The sequence below is a fragment of the Heteronotia binoei genome, chromosome 5 (genome assembly GCF_032191835.1).
Source record: "Heteronotia binoei isolate CCM8104 ecotype False Entrance Well chromosome 5, APGP_CSIRO_Hbin_v1, whole genome shotgun sequence".
NCBI lineage: Eukaryota > Metazoa > Chordata > Lepidosauria > Squamata > Gekkonidae > Heteronotia > Heteronotia binoei.
This window is the reverse complement of record NC_083227.1, coordinates 100,710,747-100,727,382: the sequence shown is the minus strand read 5'-3', so window position 1 is coordinate 100,727,382 and position 16,636 is coordinate 100,710,747. Positions and strand designations below refer to the sequence as shown.

The window sequence follows — 16,636 nt, the reverse complement described above, 5'->3', positions numbered from 1 at the left end:
GATACTATAATTTTAGGAACTAATGAGAAATTGATTACAAAAATTTATAATTGGTTGTTGGATATTAAAATGCAGGATGAGCTTGTCAAAGAAAGTATGATAAGATGGATGCAAGACACTGGGCACAACATAGAGCTGGCAGAATGGGAGAAAGTATGGAAGGAAAATATAAAGCTGACAAGATCATCCACATTCAAGGAAAATCTTTATAAAATGGCATACCGATGGTATATTACACCAGAGAAGTTGTCTAAAATGTTTCCGAATACCACCAATAAGTGCTGGAAATGTAAAAGGGTAAAAGGAACATTTTACCACATTTGGTGGCAATGTGATAAATCCAGGAAATATTGGGGACAGATTAATAGCTGGATTCAAAAAATACTAAAAATGAATATTCAGTATTCGCCCTCATTGTATTTGTTGAATATGTGTACAAGCCCCGTGTCCAAAGTAACTAAGAAATTCTTGTTACACGCTGTAACTGCAGCAAGGTTGGTGTATGGCAGATATTGGAAAACCCAACAGATACCAAAAAGGTAGGAATTCCTTCAAAAATTGTATGAGGCTGCTAAAATGGATTTTTTAACAGTTAAGTTGAAAGAAGGTAATTTACAAGAATGTAAAGAAACCTGGAAGCCATTATATGAGTGGATGAAGGTCATAAGTTAAGATAGGAAAGCAGATATTGAATCAAATAATAGGATATGGAAAGAAGTTGAATATATTTGATTTAGAAATGGAAGTACTTGAAATAGATAAGGATGAAATAAGATATAGGTAATTGAATTTGATTCCTAGGCTTCATTGTATGTTGAGTTTGTTTTGTTCTTTGTTTGGTGTACATTTTTGTGTTATTTACAATAAAACTTTTAAAAAGATATGCAGATGGTATTGCATTACTGGCAAAAAATAGTGAAGGTCTGAAACAACTAGTGGTGAATGTTAAAGTTCAAAAGTGCCAAACCAGGATTATAGCTGAGCATCAAGAAAACAAAAAATAAGGTTATATAATTCTTCAAGATTTTCAGTTTCTTGGCTCAAACATCAATGATAAGGGAGACTGTAACCAAGAAATGAGAAAGAGATTGAGACTGGGAAGGGCAGCCATGAAGGAGCTAGAAAAGATCCTTAAGTGTAAATATAAGTCACTGGCAACAAAGATCAAGATAATTAATGCTATAGTATTCCTCCCCTTACTATGTATGGATATGAAAGTTGGACAATGAAGAAAGCTGATAGGAAGAAAGTTGATTTATTTGAAATGTGGTATTGGAGTTGACTTTTACAGATATTGTAGACCACCAGAGAAGACAAAACTTTTTCTCCATAGAAGGTAAAATGACCAAACTGAGGCTATTATACTTTGGACACATTATGAGAAGACAAGAGTCTTTAGAGAAAATGATAATGCTAGGAATAGTTGAAAGCAGCAGGAAAAGAGAAAGACCCAACATGAGATGCTTTAACTCAATACAGAGAGCCACATCCCTTAGTTTGCAAGACCTGAGCAAGGCTATTAACGATAGGATGTTTTGGAGGTCATTACTTCATAGGGTCACTATAAGTTAGAAGCAGCTTAACACAGAGAGCAGAAATCTGGTAATGATGGCTTTTCATAAATGGATACTTCTGTGCTGAACAGCTTTTTTCAGAATAAAGGGGGGGCCTCTGAATCCAGGTAAAACTTATTTCACTGAAGTAGAGGAGATAAAGCAGAAGCCTGAAGAATGCAGAACATCTTCAGGTAGCTGTTTGTAAACTTCTGAAGTTATTTGGCAAGCTAAATTAAACCAGCATGTCAAATATATCATTTATAAAGTTGGCTTTGGCAGGTCTTGCCTAATAAAGCAATACTAAGGTACTGTTCTTTACTACTGTTTAGACAGTTCATCATAGTAAGAAGCATGCATCAAGCAAACAGCTGCTGGATCAACATGAACTTAACTCTAAACTTCCACCTCAGAAAGTTGGATATTAAGAACACAGTTACTCCCGTTGTGAACACTTTGGTGATATTGCTATTCACTTGGATGACAATAGTATAAGACTAATCTAAATGAAGCCTGTATACCAAGGGTGGCCAACGGTAGCTCTCCAGATGTTTTTTGCCTACAACTCCCATCAGCCCCAGCCAGCATTGCCAATGGCTGGGGCTGATGGGAGTTGTAGGCAAAAAAACATCTGGAGAGCTACCGTTGGCCACCCCTGCTGTATGCAACCCCCCCCACACACACACACACATTTATCATGAAATTATGCATGTATTTCTATCCATCCACCAACTATGTTATCGGACTTTCCTGCCTCTAACTCCTGCAGCAGTCTTCAGTGTTGGCTAGAATTTTAATAGGAACTATGAATTGCTTCCTTTCCCCCCAACATATTCAATTAAGTAGGTGGTTCAATATAGAAAGCTGCAATGCTCAACCCCTAGCCAGGGATACAAATGTTGAAAATAAATATTGAAAGAGGAATTGCCAAGAAAGTGGTACCTGAAATCACACTTGATGAATGTGTCCTGCTATAATTCTATTACAGTGTTTAAAGGAAATAGAAAAAGTTTGTAAGTAGGGTTGCCAGGTCCTGCCTTCTCCCTGGCAGGGGACTTTGGAGGTGTTCCAGACATGATGTCATCATGCTGGAAACTGGTGCCCCACACACCTGAACTCCAAGTGGAAAATTCACTGCTGGAGTTTGGGTGCCCCCCCCCCAACAGCATTTAAAGGGTCCCTTTAAATGCTGTTTGCAAGAAGCAGAGGCCATATGTACCTGGACTCCAGCAGTTAATTTGTCACTTGGAGTTCAGGCTCCATCCCGCTTTATTGCAAACAGCGTTTAAAGGCACCCTTCAAATGCTGTTTGCAAGAAGTGGGGGCCACACACGCCTGAATTCCAGTGGCATATTTGCTGCTTGGAGTTCATGCACACATCCACGCACACACACTGCTTATTGTGAACAGCATTTAAAGGAGCTCTTTAAATGCAACTGGCAAAAAGCAGGGGCTGCTCACACCTGGGCCCCAGCGGTGAATTCGCTACTTGGTGGCTGCTTCTCTTCCTCCTGCAAGATTTAAAGTTGATCCATGGGCCACATGCTCCTGCAGACCAACTGAATTTTGTATGAGTGCAATGATTTAACATTTTGTTTGATGACTTTATTATGAACTGCTATTTCTTTCTTTAAATCTCACAGGAGGGGAGGTTGAAGGGTGGTTGCACTTGGCGTGTGGCCTCCCCTTACTGGCTGGCAATGGACTGTAGCCTGCGAAAGCAGGGGATCCCCTGCCCCCACCTGGGGACTAAGGCAACCAAACAGGGAAACATGGAAAAATGGAGCAGAAAGAAGGTAAAAACCTCTGCGAAAAACCAGCCTCATAAATTAATACAAAACACGGATAAGTTTTGTATTAATTTTTGAGCCTGGTTTTTCATGGAGGTTTTTACCTTCTTTCTGCCCCACCCGGGAACTGGCACCCCTAGAAGATTAAGAAAGGAATTACTGACATTACTAAACAGAATATACTTAAAACGAGATACTTGCTGTTCACAAAAGAGTAGTAGCAAGACCATCTTCATAAGGACATAACTGCACATTCTTTACTATTTGCAGAAAAAAACATCTCGGTCCTTTGGGAAGGTGTACTCATTCCCACAGTTTCTGAATGGTACAACTGCTTTAGAATGATGTAATGTTTGGTAAAGTTTCTTTTTTGTTTACTAAAATTGTATACCCTGCCTTTAACCACAGTAGCAATTGGAATTACCACTGCTGTAAATTATGCAAATATTTCAAAACTTCCTCTGGGCCTCACCATTATCTCATAATTGTTGAGATCATTTCCCACCTTTGGTTCAGTACAACTATTCCAGTGTATGTAATACTGCCATGCTAATTTTTAACTAATAACTTTTTCTGACATTTCCAGAGAGGGGGAAGACCTTAATTCAGAAGAAACCTACTATGTACCCAGATTGGAAATCTTCTTTTGATGCCCATATCTACGAGGGGCGTGTTATTCAGATTGTCCTTATGAAGGCTGCTGAAGAGCCATTATCTGAGGTGACTGTAGGTGTGTCTGTTTTGGCTGAAAGATGTAAGAAAGGCAATGGGAAAGCTGAATTTTGGGTAAGTGCAGTGATGAACCCTTAGTTTGATTCTGAACTGTTATTTCTTTCATTTTACGCACATGGAGAAAAGAACAAGTAACTGCTTTAAAGTATGTGGTTGTGCCTCTAAAAAGTTCTTATAGAAAAGAAAAAGTGCCGCTTATTCAGTAGGCTTTCCCACATTCTCGTTTTCCTCACTTGTATGTTCCCGTTGCTTTGGGGAGGGGAGGCGGTTCTGTTCTGCATATGTTCTGCTCCCTCTAGTGGTCAATTTAATATTAGATTATATTATGTTCGGCATATGTCCCTGCAGATTTAAACTGCAGGATTTTGTGCCACACATTAAAAAAAGTAATAACAAATCAACCACTAGAGGAAGCAAAACACGTGCAGACCAGGACTCCCACAAATCCCTGAAGCAACAGGAACACACAAGCAAGGGAAATGAGAATATGAAAAAGCCTAGCTTGTGAAGTGTCAGGACTTACTTACTGACAAAGCCAATTCAAGTCTTGGATAATGTTGATCCAAATGCTGGATTTCCTAACTCTGACATACAGCATCCTGGTAATCAGTTGTATAAATTGCATTTGAGGACCAAAGTATGTAAAACCTTGGAGTTCCATGATTGGTATTTCCATCAAGTAATGATGCTCCTGATCTTGTCAGAACTTGAAGAACTTCAAACGAAACCCATTACTTTGTTGCAAAAGTATAAGACGTTTATTGAGAACTGTGTTCAGGGAAAGCACAAGTTGACTCTGATAACGAGTTCAGTTATCGATACATTCTTTATGCAGTTGTAACAGAAACAATAAAACCATTTCTCACACTCTGGGAGACAGTTGTCTGTTCCCAGGGTTCCTTATCTCCATGGAGGAGGAAGGAGCCCTGCTGTGATGCTCTGGCAGGCTAGCTTCAAAGGACACCTGCAGATGTTTCCCAGAGGCTATCTGTCACCCTTCAGTGGTTACAGTTTGTTTGAAATACAAAGCATTTGGCTAGTAGGCCAGACTACAAGGACATAGGATTAGTATGCAGTTACAATATGGAGTCGGTTAGGCTAAGAGCACCAAGTTCAGCATACATAACAGATACAAGTTCTGACAGATCTGTTATGGAACTATGTGGCTCAGATTGCATCTGCGACCTCACGCCCAGCCCAATTATTTAGTACAATTCTGTCCTTAACTGCCCTACCACAAGGCAGATCAAATGTTAGGGAATTGGAAATCGGCTGCAAGGCTTTTGTGAGTTTTTTCACAGATAAGGTCTCATCACTCCATCACGACCTCCCTGCCACAGTTGAAACAGTAAGTGAACTTGAGGCTCTGAGCATGTCTTCAGGTCCATTTCTGGATCATTTTGACCCACTCAGCCTGGAGGAAGTTGACAGGATTCTCATTTCTGTGTGCCCTACAACTTGCGTTTTGGATCCGTGCCCATCTTGACTGATAAAAGCTTGCCAGACAGCATTATGTGATCCACTTCGATCTATTGTCAACAGATCCCTCATAGAGGGGGTCTTCCCCACACCTCTTAAAGAGGCTGTGATCCGCCCTCTCTTGAAGAAACCCTCTTTAGACCCGACCAATTTGACCAACTATCGGCTGGTGTCAAACCTGCCCTTTTGGGGTAAGATTATAGAGAGGGTGGTGGCGACACAGCTACAGGGTTTCTTGGAGGACACTTCCATACCAGACTCGTTCCAGTCAGGCTCCCACCCAGACCACAGGATGGAGAAGGTGCTGGTTGCCCTCATGGATGACCTCCTGAGACATCTGGATCAGGGCAGCTCGGCAGTACTGCTCCTATTAGACCTGTCAGCTGCATTCAATACAGTTGACCACCAGCTGCTGTCTAGTCGTCTTGCCAACGTGGGGATACAGGGGTCTACCTCACAGAGGCTCTCCTCTTTCCTCCAAGATTGGGGACAAAGGGTGACAATTGGGGAAATGCTGTCCCAGAGACACCCACTTATTTGTGGGGTGCCCCAGAGGGCAGTTCTTTCCCCAATGTTGTTTAATATCTATATGCGCCCCCTTGCCCAGATGGTCAGGAGGTATAGGCTGGGTTGTCATCAGTATGCGGATGACACCCAGCTCTTATCTATTGATGGGTGGCCAGTACGGCTGTGTCCCAGAGAATTTGGACCTGGCGCTGCAAGCCATGGTATCATGACTCAGGCTGAGCTGGCTAAAGATGAATCCAACAAAGACGGAGATTCTCTATCTAAGTTGCAGCAGCCTGGGAAGGGTGATCCCTTACCAGCCTTCGATGGGGTGCCATTGACGCCAGCGTCGAGGGTTAGGAGCTTGGGAGTGCTCCTGGAGTCCTCCTTAACTATGGAGGCCCAAGTAGCAGCCACTGCCAGAGCTGCTTTTTTTCACCTTCAGCGAACACAGCAGTTGGTCCCCTACCTTGAGCGCAGTGACTTAGCAATGGTGATCCACACCTCAATCACCTCAAGAATCGATTACTGTGATGCTCTCTACATGGGGCTGCCCTTGACTCAGATTCAGAAGCTGCAGCTGGTGCAGAATGCTGCAGCCAGGCTACTAATGGGGCTTCCCCATCAGGAGCATATTCAGCCTGTGCTGAGAGCGCTGCACTGGCTGCCTGTTGCGTACCGAATCCATTTCAAGGTCCTGGTATTAACCTTCAAAACCCTATATGGCCTAGGACCTACCTATCTGTGGGACCTCCTTGCCCCACATGTTCCCCAGAGAGCACTGCGATCAAGCTCTCAAAATCTCCTGGCTGTCCCTGGGCTAAAGGAGGCTAGGCTCAACTCCACCAGAGCAAGAGCCTTCTCGATTTTGGCCCCAATACTTTGGAACACCCTTCCAGAAGCCATCAGGGCCCTGCAGGATTTATTGCAGTTCCGCAGGGCCTGCAAGACTGAACTGTTTTGGATGGCATATAACATCTAATGGGAGAGGGCTGCCACCACATCTGGATCCATATCGCTTTTATTGCTAACTGCCTAGGCTCTGTGCGTGTGAAAAAGAAAATACATGACCCGCCTGAAGTAGCACCATTGTCATTTATCTGATTGTTTTATTGTTTTAATATTGTTTTTGTTTACTGTATATTTTATGCTGTAGAGTCTGTACAGAGTGGGTGGAATATAAATATAACATAAATAAATAAATAAATATTGCTGGGATGGGGGAGTTCCCAATCAAAAACACCTCTCCAGCTTCTTTAAGCCTCAGTTGGGAAAAAAATGCAGGTACCCATTTGTGCCTCCCCTCCCCCCTTGGTATAAAGCACCACTGAAACCTACTTTTGGCTAAGGAAATGATGCACGGAGGGAAAAGAGAGTTAAATATGCTCTCCCTGGTCTAGATCAGGACCAGTGTTCCCTCTAAGCTGAGTTAGCATGAGCTAGCTCACAGATTTTTAGCCTCCAGTTCACACATTTTTCTCTTAGCTCAGGAAGGATGACCGCAGAGCACACTAATTCATGCAGTAGCTCAGAACTTTAATGCCAGTAACTCACAATGTAGAATTTTTGCTCAGCTTTCTGCAGCTTAGAGGGAACATTGATCAGGACTTGTCACAATTACTTTTTAGACCTATGTTACATGTTGGGAATTCTAGTCCTAGAAATTTATAGTTTGGACCGTATAGTGCTGCAGCAGATATCTGCAGGAGCCTAGTTCAGTAAATATTGCTGTTTTATATGAGTTTCTCTTGAGTGTTTTAAAAATTAATTTCTCATGAGTCTGCATGAATTTTATCTGTGATTAAGATGGGTTTCACAGGACCTTGCCGTCAGTAGCAACCTCTTGTTTATGTGTAATTCATTCCTTGGGATAGGAAAGAAAAGATCTGCCAGCATGCTTGTTCAAAACACACAGAAGCCAGCTAAAGAGAAGTGCACCTCGCCCTTGTATCTGTTACAAGTGAGAGACTGCAAGAAACATTTTTTTAGATTTCACATTTTCCTGTAAACCTGGGGCCTTTTTCAGATTTGTAGAAAGATATGTCTTGCCCATTCACATCTCCTGTTACTGGATTTAAGTATACAAAGATGTGGCTGACCTTGTTATTAGAAGGTTACTTACAGACTAAGCAGGCCCTTAACTCTTCCCATCCTTGGGACAGACCTCTGTATTTTCAGAAACAGGCTTCTGAAAGTAGCAACTACATGTCTGGTTCTGCCTCCTGCAGTCCGTGATACATAGTTCAATGTACCTCAGGTGTTAACATCATTACAGGTGCATTTTCACACCCCAGCCATTGACTTTCAGTAACATTCCATGACATCAGATAAACTAAACCGCATGATATGAGTGTAAACTCAACATAAGCCTTCCATTTTTCTAGCAGTTCTTTTAGGATTCCAGTTTGTAAAATATATATGATTACAGGACCCTGCAATGTTGACAGTCATTTGTTTTGGACACACCCCTCTTTCCTCAAAAAAAAGGTTCTGCAAAATTAGTATTTATAATTTTTCAGTGGGGGTATAAAATCAGATTCAGTAATTTTGGAGATACTGATTCTGGCAAAAAAAAAATGAGCCAGTGGAATTTGGGGTAATTAAAAAACCTTTAAATTACCATGTGGCTGGACAGTCCAGCTACATGCACCCAGAAAATGTGGTGCCACATCCAATCACTATTGATTTTAAAAAGCAAAATGTCAACACAGTAGTGACTAATAAATGGAACAAAGAAGGAAAACTGTTTCCTATGACTTGATCCTCTAATCAGCCATGTGAGAGTCAAAATCAATCTAGATGATGATAGGATTTTAATGTAACAGGGATATAATTCTTTGTTTTTTTCCTTTTTTAAATAAATAATTTATTAATAACACAACAAGAACACATCAGCATAACATCAACAATGACAGAATGAAATTACTATGTTTTTTTTTTTCTTCTTAGCTTGATTTACAACCACAAGGGAAGGTATTGATGGCTGTGCAGTACTTTCTAGAAGATGGAGGTAAGGAGATTTGTTGGTTCATACTGACAGTGAAACATGGGTAGGCCTAGTCTAAACCTTGGGTCAGGAGAATCTTTGTATGTACAATAGAGAATCATGATGCTTGGAGCATTCCTTGAGTTAAAGAAGAAAACATAGCTGCTCCCATTCTTTGAGCAATATATGACTTTAAAAAGGTAAAGGTAGTCCCCTGTGCAAGCACCAGTTGTTTATGACTCTATTTATTTATTTATTTATTTATTTATTTATTTAATGGACTTATATCCCGCCCTTCTCACCGAAGTGTCTCAGGGCGGCTCACAACACAATAATTCACATAATTCAGTTTAAAACATTTACAAGTACAGTTAAAACCACAATTGAGGTGACATCACATCATGACATTTTCACGGCAGACTTTTTACACAGTGGTTTGCCATTGCCTTCGCCAGTCATCTACACTTTTCCCCCAGCAAGCTGGGTACTCATTTTACCGACCTCAGAAGGATGGAAGGCTGAGTCAACCTTGAGCTGGCTACCTGAACTCAGCTTCTGCCCGAATCGAACTCAGGTTGTGAGCAGAGAGCTCAGACTGCAGTACTACAGAAGAAGAAGATATTGGATTTATATCCCGCCCTCCACTCTGAAGAGTCTGAGTGGCTCACAATCTCCTTTACTTTCCTCCCCCACAACAGACACCCTGTGAGGTGGGTGGGGCTGGAGAGGGCTCTCACAGCAGCTGCCCTTTCAAGGACAACCTCTGTCAGAGCTATGGCTGACCCAAGGCCATGCTAGCAGGTGCAAGTGGAGGAGTGGGGAATCAAACCCAGTTCTCCCAGATAAGAGCCCGCACACTTAACCACTACACCAAACTAGCTCTCCTTTACCACTTTACCACTCTGCGCCACTGGGCTCCTTTAGGATTGACTACATGTGCATTAATACTGCCTGATTGTAGCAGCAGGAGTGTTGTCTGAAACAGTGCAGTTTTTATTCAGATGAAATATTAGCAGTCCTGTCTAGTGCTTGGATATGTGACAACTATAGCCTTGAGTGAAACCAGGTGTTATGGAGTGGGTTTTATATACACTGAGACTTATTCAACTTGTACAGGCAGAAACTGCAGACAGTGTGTTATTAGTAGTATTATATTAACATCGTTTACTATATCAAGAATATTGTTGTCTTAAATGACTGTACAGTAGATGGGGATAAACATACTATTTGTATCTTTAAAAATGTGCTTATGTTGTTTACATTTGTTTTTTTTATGCATCAAGAACTTTGTGTGTGCTCATGCTCATGTATACCAGTGTGTTGTAGTGGTTAACAGAGCGATGGGCTCTAATCGGAAGAGCTGGGTTTGATTCCCCACTCCTCCACATGAAACCTGCTGGGTGACCCTGTTCTCTCAGAACTCTCTTACTCCCCATCTGCCTCACAAGGTGCCTGTTGTGGGAAGAGGAAAAGAAGGCGGTTGTAACCTACCTTTGAGACTCCTTAGGGTAGAGAAAAGTGGGGTATAAAAACATACACTTATTTAAATTTTGAAGAATGACATTTCCAGCATGATGCCACTTATACTATAATACCCATTAGGAAACAAAATATGAGCGCAGAAGAATTAGGGATTACTGAGGCAAGGCCATAGCTCTGTGATAGAGTATCTGCTTTCCGTGCAGGTCCCCATTTCAATCCCTGGGACCTCCAGATAATGGCTTCAGATGGCAGTTGATATGAAAAAGCCCTTTCTACAAGCAGGGTAGGCTGTACTGCTCTTGATAGACTGATGATCTGATTCAGTATAAGGCATCTTCATGTGTGTTTTTTATATATAAAAGGTATTCACCTGTACACTATCGTTTGTGTCTCAGTTTTCTATGGTATGAGATTTCAGTCAATAATGCATCTATTGTAGGGATCCTACGTGCTCCTAGATGCTAGAGTTGTCTTCAGTGGTTGTGGCTTCTTTTCTGGGCACATCTGACTGCAGACTTGCCATTGAAGTAAATGAGCAAGTCTTCATGCTCCTTTACTTCAATGCTTTGTTGGTTCAAAATGAAAGATTGTTACACAATATAAATACATAGAGCTGCCTTTTGTCAAATGGTTGGCCCATCTTGCCCACTATTGCTGTAGTCTCTGGCAGTGGTGCTCCTAAATACCAGGGCCTTCCCCCCCCAAAAAAAATTCAAACTCTGCAGTTGGGGTTTCCAGGAAAAGAGCCTTGGACTGTTGGCATTCAAGGTATGTGCCTCTGCTATGGAGCTGTGGCCCTTTTCCTTTCTTCACTGAGCTATCTTAGTATTCAGGGCTTTTTTTTAAACAGGAACACACAGGAATGTAGTTCCAGCTGGCTTGACATCAGGCAGTGTGGCCTAATATGCAAATGAGTTCCTGCTAGGCCTTTTCATTTAAAAAAGCCCTGTGTAGAACAATGGTGACATCAGGGGGTGTGGCCTAATATGCAAATAAGTTCCTGCTGAGCTTTTTCTACTGAAAAAGCTCTGTTAGTATTGTTACATTATTGGCAATAGGCAAAAGTGGAGATAAAATCTGTATGATGAACTGCAGGAGGCAAACCAGTTCTTTATGATGAATTACTTAATCTGTGTGTGTGTTTAATTTGGCAGCAACTAAGCATGTATATTTCTTTACAAAAATTGCAGCGTTGATAGAATGGTGTTGGAGAATGAGACACTTGTTTATCCAGTGATATTTTCTTCTCTCTCAACAGTTTACCATCTGTTACTAGACATCCACACTTGCTGTAGGGTATACTATAAATAATTAAAACTGAACCACTGTGACCTTGCTTTGTATCAGAATTAATGAATGCCAACAATGTAATGTTTTTACTGCCTTACAAGCTTACAAGAGGTACTTTAATTATTGATGCATGCATGCTGGCAGAAACGATGTTTGAAAAAGTAAGAGAAATTTGAAGTGCTCTTGTTTCTGCATTAGACTCATTTGTGTAAAAAGTAATCATTTGTTGCATTTTGTTTGACAAAAATCAATCTCAGTGGTTTCAGTGAAGTATCAGAAGTTAACATACGTTGGAATAAGAAAAATATACTTGATAGTTTCTCAAATGTTACTTGGGAATGGTATGGTAATTTTCTTTAAAAGATTGCTTAACGAGTTCTAAAATATACTTCTGAACCAAAAACTTTTTCTTTGCAATCAAGTCACAGCTGACTTATGGTGACTCCATAGGTTTTTCAAGGTAAGAGATGTTCAGAGGTGATTTAATAATAATAATAATAATAATAATAATAATACTTTTTATTTGTATCCCGCCCTCCCCGCAAGAGCAGGCTCAGGGCGGCTCACAACATATGAATCCAGTACAATAAAATTATACATAGTACTTACATTTAAAGTTATAAAATCGACATAAAACCATTTACAAATTGTATTAAAATTAATTAATTGTGGTGCTATAACTTTGATCTTTAATACATTCTGTGGCTAAAAACATATCCAGCAGCATTTCCTTAGCTCAGCATTAGGTGAAGGCTGTTTTAAAGAGGTAGGTCTTACAGGCCCTGCGGAATTGATCTAAGCATCGCAGGGCCCGTACCTCCTCCGGGAGTTGATTCCATAATAGTGGGGCTGCAATTGAGAAGGCCCGATCCCGGGTAGTCTTCAATCTGGCCTCCCTTGGCCCGGGGACATTCAGCTGGTTCTTCCCTGCTGACCTCAGCGCTCTCTGGGGCTCATATGGGGAGAGACAGTCCCTCAGGTAGGCAGGTCCTCGGCCATATAGGGCTTTAAAGGTAATGACCAGCACCTTGTAACGGACTCGGAACACTACTGGCAGCCAGTGCAGTCCGCGCAGCACCGGCTGTATGTGCTCCCATCTCGGGTGTCCCAATAACAGCCTAGCCGCCGCGTTCTGCACCAGCTGCAGCCGCCGAGTTCGGCACAGGGGCAGCCCCATGTAGAGGGCGTTGCAGTAATCCAATCTCGAGGTGACCGAGATTTGCCATTATCTGTCTCTGTGTCATGACTGTGGTATTCCTTAGAGGTCTCCCATCCAAATACTAGCCAGGGTCAACCCTGCTTAGCTTCTGATATCTGAAGAAATGAGGCTAGCCTGGGCTATCCAGGTCAGAGCACCCCAAAACTTATATTAGAGAAATTCTTATGTTCACTATTTCATACTAAAATATTAGCAGAAACAAAATCCATGTTATCTCAAGTGAAAATCTCTGCACTGTGGAATTAGAGTATGATGTTCAACTTGCACCTCACTATTTATTGTTTCTTAAAGTATGTATACCTGACTAATCATAAGTAGAGCCCAAAATGGCTAACAATAATTGGCCAAATAGACATCCAACAATTGCTTTTTAGTAAATGGGAAAAAAATCAGTAAATCAATGAAAATCCCTCCAAAATATTTTATCTATTTACTTCACTTATATCTTGTCTTTCCACCCAATGGGACCTAAAGTGCCTTATATAATTCTCTTTTCCTCCAGTCAGATTTACATTTGTTTCTAAAAAGTTGGTCCCCTTTTTACCTCTTTGGGTTAGGCCAGTCACAGTATATGAAAAAATAACTTAAACTATACATGCCAAGGCAATCTGAGCAGCCGTTAAGTGGTGGTACGTTTAAGAAGAAGTTGATCTGTGAGTGCAGCAAGTGAATGGGTTTATACAGGGAGAGACAGATATGTGTAAGGCATTGATGCAAGAATCAGCATGAGTCTTGAGCCTGAAAATAGATAGACATAAGGTCCAAATCAGGTCCTAGGTCTTTATGTTGGCTTACCTCAGTGAATGTACACACAACTGTATTTTACACTAATCAATTTTTCTGAATTGCCAGTAAGGGCAGCCTAAGTTAAGTGCATTATCATAGAATCATGGAAGGGACCTCCAGGGTAATCTAGTCCAACCTCCTGCACAATGCAGGAAACTCACAAATACCTCCCCCTAAATTCACAGGATCTTCATTGCTGTCAGATGGCCATCTAGCCTCTGTTTTAAAAACCTCCAAGGAAGGAGAGCCCACCACCTCCCGAGGAAGCCTGTTCCACTGAGGAATTGCTCTAACGGTCAAGAAGTTCTTCCTGATGTCGAGCTGGAAACTCTTTTGATTTAATTTCAACCCATTTGTTCTGGTCCTACCTTCTGGGGCCACAGAAAACAATTCCACACCATCTTCTATATGACAGCCCATCAAGTACTTGAAGATGGTGATCATATCACCTCTCAGCTGCCTCCTCTCCAGGCTAAACATGCCCATCTCCTTCAACCTTTCCTCATAGGACTTGGTCTTCAGACCCCTCACCATCTTCATCACCCTCCTCTGGGCCCATTCCAGCTTGTCTATATCCTTCTTAAAATTTGGTGCCGAAAACTGAACACAATACTCCAGGTGAGGTCTTACAAGAGCAAAGCAATACCATCACTTCATGTGATCTGGACACTATACTTCTGTTGTTACAGCCCAAAATTGCATTTGCCTTTTTAGCCACTGCATCACACTGTTGACTCATGTTTAGCATATTATCCTCTAAGACCCCTAGATACTTTTTGCACATACTAGTGCTAAGACACATCTCCCCCATCCTATAATTATGTGTTGTATTTTTCCTACCTAAATGCAGAACTTTATATTTTTCCTTGTTAAAATTCATTTTATTGGTTTTAGCCCAGTTTTCCAGCCTGTCGAGGTTATCCTGTATCCTGTTTCTGTCTTCTGCTGTAGTTGCGATCCCTCTCAATTTAGTATCATCGGCAAATTTAATAAGCATTTCCTCTATTCCTCCATCCAAATCATTTATAAAAATGTTGAACAAAACAGGCCCCAGGACAGATCCTTGAGGCACTCCACTTGTCACTCCTCTCCAAGAGGATGAGGAACCATTCACAAGCACTCTTTGGGTGCGATCTGTCAACCAGTTACAGATCCACCTAACAGTAACAAGATCCAAACCACATTTTACCAACTTGTCGACAAGGATGTTATGTGGAACCTTATCAAAAGTCTTACTGAAATCAAGATAAACTATGTCTACAGCCTTCCCCTGATCCAGCAAGGTAGTCACTTTCTCAAAAAAAGAGAACAGGTTAGTCTGACATGACTTGTTCTTGAGAAAACCATGCTGGCTCTTAGTAATCACATCCATTCTTTCTAAATGTTCCAGGACTGACTGTTTGATGATTTGTTCTAAAACTTTTCCAGGTATAGATGTCAAGCTGATGGGTCGGTAGTTACCCGGATCATTTTTTTCCCCCCTTCTTGAAGATGGGGACAACATTTGCCCGCCTCCAGTCTTCCGGCACCTCTCCTGTTCTCCAAGAATTCTCAAAAATAATAGCCAGAGGCTCAGAAATTACACCCGCAAGCTCTTTTAGAACCCTTGGATGCAGTTCATCTGGCCCTGAGGACTTAGTTTCATTTAAAGAAACTAGGTGTTTATGTACTACCCTTTGCTGATCCTAGGTTGGGATTCTGGGATGACACTTCCGCATTGGATCCATTCCAGTCCGGCTTTCGACCAGGTCATGGGATGGAGACAGTTCTGGTCGCCCTCATAGATGACCTTATGCGACATCTGGATCAGGGCGGCTCAGCAGTGCTGTCATTATTAGATCTGTCAGCTGCATTTGATACGGTTGACCATCAGCTACTGACCAGCTGAGGGAGGGGAGGGACGGTGGCTCAGTGGTAGAGCATCTGCTTGGGAAGCAGAAGGTCCCAGGTTCAATCCCTGGCATCTCCAAAAAAGGGTCCAGGCAAATAGGTGTGAAAAACCTCAGCTTGAGACCCTGGAGAGCCGCTGCCAGTCTGAGAAGACAATACTGACTTTGATGGACCAAAGGTCTGATTCAGTATAAGGCAGCTTCATATGTTCATATGTAGCCGCCTTGTCGATGTGGGGATTCAGGGGTCTGCTTTACAGTGGTTGGCCTCTTTTCTCCAAGATCGGGGACAAAGGGTGGTGATAGGGGAGGAATCATCCCAAAGGCACCCATTTATATGTGGTGTTCCACAGGGTGCGGTTCTGTCCCCGATATTATTTAACATCTATATGTGCCCCCTTGCCCAGATTGTCAGAAGGTATGGGCTGGGATGTCACCAATATGCAGACGACACCCAGCTCTATCTACTGATGGGTGGTCAGTCCGACTGTACCCCGGAAAATCTAGACCTGACCCTTCAAGCCGTAGCATCTTGGCTCAGGCTGAGTCAATTGAAATTGAATCCGACAAAGACGGAGGTTCTCTACCTGAGCCGGGGTGGTCCAGAGGAGGAGATCCCTCTGCCGGCTCTTGATGGGGTGTCATTAATACTGGTCCCTAAGGTCAAGAGCTTGGGTGTGCTCCTTGAGTCCTCTCTTACAATGGAGGCCCAAGTAGCGGCCACTACTAGATCCACCTTTTTTCATCTTCGGCGGGTGCGGCAGTTGGCCCCTTTCCTGGAGTGCAACGACTTAGCAGTGGTGATCCATGCTATGGTCACCTCAAGAATAGATCACTGTAATGCTCTCTACATGGGGCTACCCTTGGCACTGACTCAAAAGCTACAGCTAGTGCAGAATGCTGCGGCGTAGCTGGGGCTCCCC

The 16,636-nt window shown here is 42.2% G+C and overlaps 1 protein-coding gene across 1 annotated transcript in view; it reads left to right on the top strand.

Moving 5' to 3' along the window:
• PRKCD (protein kinase C delta) overlaps positions 1-16,636 on the top strand; it is a 66,421-nt gene that overhangs the window by 13,888 nt on the left and 35,897 nt on the right. Inside the window, exons 2-3 of the mRNA XM_060239922.1 lie at positions 3,930-4,129; positions 9,011-9,071. Of these exons, the coding sequence (XP_060095905.1) occupies positions 3,930-4,129; positions 9,011-9,071 (261 nt within the window). The remainder of the gene's footprint in view (positions 1-3,929; positions 4,130-9,010; positions 9,072-16,636) is intronic.